The sequence below is a fragment of the Chrysemys picta genome, chromosome 1 (genome assembly GCF_011386835.1).
Source record: "Chrysemys picta bellii isolate R12L10 chromosome 1, ASM1138683v2, whole genome shotgun sequence".
NCBI classification, from domain to species: Eukaryota; Metazoa; Chordata; order Testudines; family Emydidae; genus Chrysemys; species Chrysemys picta.
In genome coordinates, this window is record NC_088791.1 from 134,378,627 (window position 1) to 134,386,472 (window position 7,846).

At 49.3% G+C, this 7,846-nt stretch overlaps 1 protein-coding gene across 1 annotated transcript; it reads left to right on the forward strand.

Annotated features, from left to right (window-relative positions):
- Positions 1-4,171: 4,171 nt before the first annotated feature.
- LOC135976221 (uncharacterized) lies at positions 4,172-6,099 on the forward strand. The gene is made up of 2 exons (XM_065570976.1): positions 4,172-4,535; positions 5,530-6,099. The coding sequence occupies exons 1-2, from the start codon at positions 4,364-4,366 to the stop codon at positions 6,003-6,005; spliced, it is 648 nt and encodes a 215-aa protein (XP_065427048.1). The 5' UTR covers positions 4,172-4,363; the 3' UTR covers positions 6,006-6,099.
- Positions 6,100-7,846: the final 1,747 nt, after the last annotated feature.

The window sequence follows — 7,846 nt, forward strand, 5'->3', positions numbered from 1 at the left end:
CGGGACCAGGCCGGACTCTTACTCACCCCGGCCCCGCGCTTCCCCTGAGTCTCCCGGGCCTCCCTCCAGCACTTGCGGAGGAAGTTTTTTTTTTTTTTTGGCCCCGCCCCCTGCCACGCCCCCCCCACGTCACCCCCCCCGCGACGCCCCCCCCCCACGTCACCCCCCCCCCCCCCCCCCCCGCGTCCCGATATTTTTCTTTGGTGATCTGGTCACCCTACCTCTGGCATAGTCTATTAAATGGCCCGAAAAGTACAGGGAATGAACCCCCACTCCACCCCCAGGGACATCTGTGACCGTATAGGGTTAACTAGGTTGTATTCATTTTACTTCCTTTTTTTCCCACTATCATCTTAAATATGGACAGCCCCAGTTTTTTCTTTACCCTACTAGGGTTATTGCAGATAGGGCCTGATTTTGCTCCCAATAAACTCAATGGCAATGCTGATAGTTGAGACACGGCATGTTGCAATCAGTGTCAACTCTATGCCAGGAAACGCATCTCACTTAGCCATAGGAAAGGGGGTACCCAGGGTCACTGACACTGCTAGCCTGCCTCCTCAGCAAATGCCTCACCCCTGCTGTAAGCGGCACCCTCTGCTGGAACCAGATAGAGCTCAGTGAGTTTCCTCTCAACACGTAAACAGATTATTATTATTATTGCTAATTGTAGCGAGGGGGTTACCCCACTCCTGCCTGAGGGGTTTAAAACAGCCCTGGCAGAGGGCTGGGGCAAAGGGAAAAGCTACTGGGCCAATTAGGGAAGTAGCCACAGCTGGGCCACACCCCAATCAGGCCCCAGCTGGCCTGTATAAGAGGCTGGGAGCCAAGAGCTCAGTGGTCTCTCTTTGCATACACAGAGAGAAGGACCTAGCTGCAGGGAGCTAAGACAGAGTACCAGAGTGGAGCAGGGCCAAGGAGCTCCAGCCTGGAAAGCCCCAGGCTGTGGCCTAGTATTAGGCCAAGGGGTACTGGGGGTTGCAGAGGGCAACCCAGGTGTAGGCCAAGGCAGCAGGTCTAAACCCAACCTTGCCTGTGATGAGAGGCCTATACTGCAGTCTGCCCCAGGGAGCATGGGCTAGTTGGTGACTGGCAGTGGCCTTATCCTGAGGTGAGGTAGGGATAGTGGGTGGGGGTTCCCCAAGGAGGGGAGACCCTAGTACTGAGGGATGTACTGACAGGGGGCAGCACCCCAGATACAAGGGCACTGGGGTCTGGGAGGAACATGGGGCCAGAGGACAGGTGGATCACCAGCCTCCAGGGGGTGCTCCAGGATGCTGGAAGAGCTAATTCCCAGAAGTGACCAGCAGGAGGTGCTGCAGGGATGAGTCTGCTCCTCTACACTAATTATTTATATAGCAGCTAAAATGTGCTAAGTGGCCAGCAAACACAGAATACAACAGGCCCCTGTCCCAAAATGCTTACAATCTCAGGGCCAGAGTGTGAACCCCTGACTCCCATTGGTGAGTAGTTACTTGCATGATCTGTCCCCTTTGATGTCAGTGGGAGTACTCTTGCAGGAACTACTTACCAATGTGAGTAGAGCTCCTTGACATTTTTCTGTCAAACACCTTTTTTGACTGAAAATGACTTTTTTCCATAAACAAGCACTGTCATGAGAAATTATTTTATTTGAAAGGTTTTCAGGGCTTTTTTTTCTTTTCTCCCTTGTTTCCTTCCCTTTTTTTCTTTATCCCTTTTTCCATTTTGCCACTAGAAAAAGGAGGAAAAAATTGAGGGAAAAAAAGGGAAAAAAAGACAAAATAATTCTAGGTTTTTGTCAAAAACCTGGAAAAAATCATCAACTATTGGGGAAAAATGTCCTTTGGAAAATAATTAGCATTTTCCAAACAGCTCTAAATGTGAGTCAAAGGTTCATAATTTAGCCCTAAAAGGATAACCTACAGACAAAGGAGTGGGGGAAGGTAGCAGGATTGGAAGAAAGAAGAAAGTTCCAGATAATAATTCAAAGTTGTGACTGCAGCACAGAAACCTCATTCCCCAGATTTTTAAATTTCACATTAATTGTACTTAAAACATATTAAACTTTATCAAGGTGTTATCACAGAATATCTGTGCTTTCAGCGGGCATGTTACCTATATTCCTCAATGGGATGCAACATCTGATGCTAAATTCAGGAATTAAGACAACATCTCACCTGCCTTTTTGAGATACTAATTTAGCATTTTATCTCCAGGTTTGATTGAGTTTTGATGACCCTAAATAAATCTATTTTTTTATTCTACTCAGGTTCTTACTCAGTGCTCATTATGCAGATATCTTGATGCCTTCCTATAGTGCATTTAGTGACTGGACCAGCATCTCTCACACAATTGCTTCCTCCTTCCAGGGGAAAACTTGCATCCCGGTAGATGTAGTCCAACCAGGGAGTGTGACCTCTACAGGAGAGTGGGATTATGCAGCTACAAACTACAACTACAACAAGGCTCTGTGGCAGCATTTCCAAATGGAAACATTTTGGTTTTCATCCAAAATCTTTTGGTTTTCAAATTTTCACCCCAAAAAAAAAATAAAATAAAAAAATCCATGGACATTGAGAACAAAATTATTTTTCCCCATTTGCATCAAAATTTTTCACAGATGAAACCCCCATTAGATAGTTGCATTTTGCCAGGAAAGTAGAGTTGTCAATGAAGGTCCTCATTCTGGGACATCAGACTATCTTTGAGGATCTCTGAGCTTAGATCTTTAAGCACCTTTCAGATAAGGACCAAGACCTTGAGCATGACATGATATTCTATGAAAAGTTGGCACAGAAAGTAGCGGGCACATCTGAAGAAATGGAGAGCTTAAGTTGCAGCCTCTGGACCCAGAATAAACCACTAGGGCAAAGCCAAGTTTTCAGTTTGCAGGTTGACCATGCTCTGTAGTCTATACAATCCCTATTTACTGTGATTTCATTTTCTTTCCCTTACAATGGAAATTCTGATGGATGAGGAGTGATCTTATGGCTCTGGACTCTGGAGCTAGTCCTCACTGGCCAAACCATTTTAATCTTTATTGGCCAATGCTTCATTGTTGTTTGAAGGGTTAATTTCTATCTTCTTCTTGCTATGTTTGATGGTTCTTTTGGGTAAGACACAGCATGCCAAGAATATCTAGCCAACTTGCATACAACATTATAGAAAAACACTTCGCGAGATGTCTGAAATGTATTTATAAGAGGCCAACAGTTCTTGAAAGGACCAATCCAGTAAACGTTTCAAATTACTTCCCCTTGAGGAAAAAGCTCCACTGTAATTTTTCATTTAGGCCCTGATTCAGCAAAGCACTTAAGTGCATGTTTAACTTTAAGCAGATGAGTAGTCTCACTAAAATCAATGAATCTATTTATGGATTTAAAAGTAAAGGTTGTGCTTAAGTGGTTTGCTGAATTGGGGCCTTAGTGCATTACTGGAATGTGCTCAGATACCATGGTGATAGGCTTGGTATACGGCTCTGACAGCCGTATTGACAAGAGGGTACTCACTGTCACTTAAAAACTGAATGTGATGGCATTATATTTCCCATGCCTCTGTAGTTCCAGGGACAAACACTCCTAGGCCTGGTCTACACTAGGCGTTTATGTCGAAGTTAGCGCCGTTACATCGAATTAACCCTGCACCCGTCCACACTGCGATGCTATTTAGTTCGACATAGAGGTCTCTTTAATTCGACTTCTGTACTCCTCCCCGACGAGGGGAGTAGCGCTAAATTCGACATGGCCATGTCGAATTAGGCTAGGTGTGGATGGAAATCGACGCTAATAGCTCCGGGAGCTATCCCACAGTGCACCACTCTGTTGACGCTCTGGACAGCAGTGCGAGCTCGGATGCTCTGACCAGCCACACAGGAAAAGCCCCGGGAAAATTTGAATTTGAATTCCTTTTCCTGTCTGGCCAGTTTGAATCTCATTTCCTGTCTGGACATCGTGGCGAGCACAGCAGCACTGGCAACGATGCAGAGCTCTCCAGCAGTGATGGCCGTGCAGTCTGGGAATAGAAAGAGAGCCCCAGCATGGACTGATCGTGAAGTCTTGGATCTCATCGCTGTGTGGGGCGATGAGTCCGTGCTTTCCGAGCTGCGATCCAAAAGAAGGAATGCAAAGATCTACGAGAAGATCTCTAAAGACATGGCAGAGAGAGGATACAGCCGGGATGCAAACAGTGCCGCGTGAAAATCAAGGAGCTGAGACAAGGCTACCAGAAGACCAAAGAGGCAAACGGACGCTCCGGATCCCATCCCCAGACATCCCGTTTCTACGAGGCACTGCATTCCATCCTCGGTGCGGCCGCCACCACTACCCCACCAGTGACCGTGGACTCTGAGGATGGGATACTGTCCACGGCCGGTTCCTCGGACATGTTAGGGGACGGGGAAGATGAGGAAGGAGATGAGGAGGGCGAGGCAGTCGGCAGCTCTCACAACGCTGATTTCCCCGACAGCCAGGATCTCTTCATCACCCTTACAGAGATCCCCTACGAAGCGTCCCCAGCCGTTACCCTGGACACAGAATCTGGTGAAGGATCAGCCAGTAAGTGTTGTAAACATCTAAACATTTATTTTTAACAAAACAGGAATATTAACAATTAAAAGAATGGGTTGTTCATGATTAGTGTGCCCTAGGCGCTTAACGGTTTAGTAAGGGGCAGTGCAAGTTTTGAAAAGAAATCTAGCAATGTCCGGTTTTCAGTGATTGTCCTGCACAAGCTGCTCTACTGTTTATTCCCTGCTACTGCAGCTACAGTAAAATGCGGTCTATGTGTCCGGGGATAGAGCAGTAATCCTCCTGGGACATCTCGATGAAGCTCTCCTGGAGGTAACTTGAAAGCCGTTGCATGAGGTTCTTGGGGAGAGCGGCCTTATTGGGTCCTCCGAAGTACGACACGTTGCCGCGCCACGAGATTATCAAGTACTCCGGGATCATTGCTCTGCACAGCAGGGCGGCATACGGCCCTGGTCTTTGGAGGCTTTCCCGGAGCATTCTCTCTTTGTCGCTCTCGGAGATCCTCATCAGGGTGATGTCGGCCATGGTGACCTGCTTTTAATTAGGTAGGGGAATGTTAGTGTTGGGACTGCTTTCCCGTTCCTTTACAGAACTGTAACCGCTGGTTTGCAGCCACGCGGTGGAGGCGGGAGAGGGGCAGCCGAAAGGGATCGTTCCCGGGGACAGCCGCGAGGGGGTGGGACAGGGGCAGAGTTCCCGCTTGCAGGATTGCTGGCAGGAGGGACTGACATTGATTTAAATGTGAAATGAGGCCAGTGGTAATATAAAAGTTTTAAACTGCCACAAGTGTACGGCTTACCATGTCTGCCTGCAACAGAAATTCCGTTGTGCTGCCTCGCTTCTCAAATGTGCTGTTCAAGACCCCAGGCACTGAATGCGAAGGCCGAGAATTCGACCTTGTGCTGAGTGCGCATGTGAAAGGTGCTGTGCATGGTCTTGTTCACAGAGAAAGACTATGTTCTTTGTTCACAACTACATTTATCTTTCTTAGGAATTCACTCCCTTTTTCCCATTTCCACAGCCCCGTCTGCGACTGTCTCACAACCTAGCCTGGAATCACACTCCCAGAGGCTAGCGCGGATTAGGCGTAGGAAGAAGAGGACACGGGAGGACATGTTCTCTGAGCTTATGGCCTGTTCCCAAGCCCAGGCAGCACAGCAGACCCAGTGGCGGGAGAACTTGACCCGAATGCACCAAGCCAACATGGATCGGGAGGAGAGGTGGCGGCAGGAAGACCAGCAGGCGACTCAAACGCTGCTTGGACTACTGAGGGAGCAAACGGACACGCTCCGGCGCCTTGTGGATGTTCTGCAGGAACGGAGGCAGGAGGACAGAGCCCCGCTGCAGTCCATCTCTAACCGCCCTCCCCCGCCACCAAGTCCCATACCCACCTCACCCAAAGTGCAAAGAAGGAGAGGCGGCAGAGTCCCTGCTAACTCTCACTCCACCCCTGCAGAGAGCTCTAGTAGCAGAAGGCTCTCATTTCCCAAAATTTGAAAAGTTCTTTCCTTCCCGCCTGACAGAAGCCCACGTCCAAGTTTCACCTCCCAATGCCATGTGTAGTTGATAATAAAAAATTTGTTTCTGTTAACTACTGTTTCAATCATGTTCTTTTGGAGGAGGAGGGGAAAGGGGGTTGGTAATTGGACAGGACAGTCTCCTTTGGCAGGGTACATAGTCGGGGGCAGGCACAGCAGCAGGGCACATACACAGTGCAGTGATGCAGTGACTAGTTACCCCGGTTAGTCTGGGAGGTTGTTTTGATGTAATGTTGGGGGGGGGTGGGTTGCTCTGTGACTTTGTGGCGGGGGAGGGCAGTTACAGATCTTAAGCGCCGGTCCTTAGGCAGGATCACAGAGCCACACAGCATGGGATCTGTAACCGTCCTCCCCCTGCCACAAAGTCAAATAGACCCCCCATACACACAGTCAGGAGGGTTGACAGGCTCCGTTGAAACAAGCATCCCACCGCAGCAGAGCCTGTCAATCCTTGAGTTTAGAAGCTGCATTCGCGTCACAACACTACACCCACTCCGCACCACAGTCTGCGTCCCAGTTTTAAAAAATTCCCGCGAAAACAGTATTAAAGAAAACGGTGTGCTTTAACAAAGTAGAACTATTTTTATTTCGACACGTGTGTTGGAAGGGGGGTGAAGGGGGTATGTAACTGGATAGGATAGTCAACATTACCTGGGTAAAGAAATGGGGGCAGGTTTAGCTTTTCAGTACACAAACTATAAAGTCACAGGTTACCCTGCTCACTCAGGAACTTTGCTTTCAAAGCCTCCCGGATGCACAGCGCTTCCCGCTGGTCTCTTCTAATCGCCCGGCTGTCTGGCTGTGAGTAATCACCAGCCAGGCTATTTTCCTCAACCTCCCACCCCGCCATAAAGGTCTCCCCCTTGCTCTCACAGAGATTGTGGAGCACACAGCAAGCTGCTATAACAATGGGGATATTGGTTTCGCTGAGATCACAGCGAGTCAGTAAGCTTCTCCATCTCCCCTTGAGACGGCCAAAAGCACACTCCACCACCATTCTGCACTTGCTCAGCCGGTAGTTGAAGAGTTCTTTTTCAGTGTCCAGGGCGCCAGTATAGGGCTTCATGAGCCAGGGCATTAGCGGGTAGGCTGGGTCCCCGAGGATGACTATAGGCATCTCCACATCCCCAACAGTTATTTTGTGGTCCGGGAAGTAAATACCTTGTTGCAGCCATCTAAACAGACCAGAGTTCCTGAAAACACGAGCGTCATGAACCTTGCCTGGCCATCCCACGTAGATGTTGGTAAAACGTCCCCTGTGGTCCACCAGTGCTTGCAGCACCATGGAAAAGTAGCCCTTTCGGTTAATGTACTGGGTGGCCTGGTGGTCCGGTGCCAGGATAGGGATGTGAGTTCCATCTATGGCCCCACCGCAGTTTGGGAATCCCATCGCTGCGAAACCATCTATGATCGCCTCCACGTTTCCCAGGGTCACTACCTTTGGCAGCAGTACATCAACGATTGCCTTCGCTACTTGCATCACAACAACCCCCACGGTAGATTTGCCCACCCCAAACTGGTTCGCGACTGACCGGTAGCTGTCTGGCGTTGCAAGCTTCCAGAGGGCTATGGCCACTCGCTTCTGTACACTCAGTGCAGCTCGCAACCGGGTGTCACTGCGCTTCAGGGCAGGGGACAGCAACTCACAAAGTTCCAGGAAAGTTCCCTTCCGCATGCGAAAGTTTCGCAGCCACTGGGATTCATCCCAGACCTGCAGCACTATGCGGTCCCACCACTCAGTGCTTGTTTCCCGTGCCCAGAATCGCCGTTCCACGGCATCAACATGACCCATTGCCACTG

What these genes read in the sequence shown, in the direction of transcription:
- LOC135976221 (XM_065570976.1), top strand. Translation starts at nt 4,364, where the DNA reads ATGTTAGGGGACGGGGAAGATGAGGAAGGAGATGAGGAGGGCGAGGCA. An exon ending in ATCTGGTGAAGGATCAGCCA is followed by an intron (nt 4,536 to 5,529) that starts GTAAGTGTTGTA and finishes CCATTTCCACAG; the next exon opens with CCCCGTCTGCGACTGTCTCA.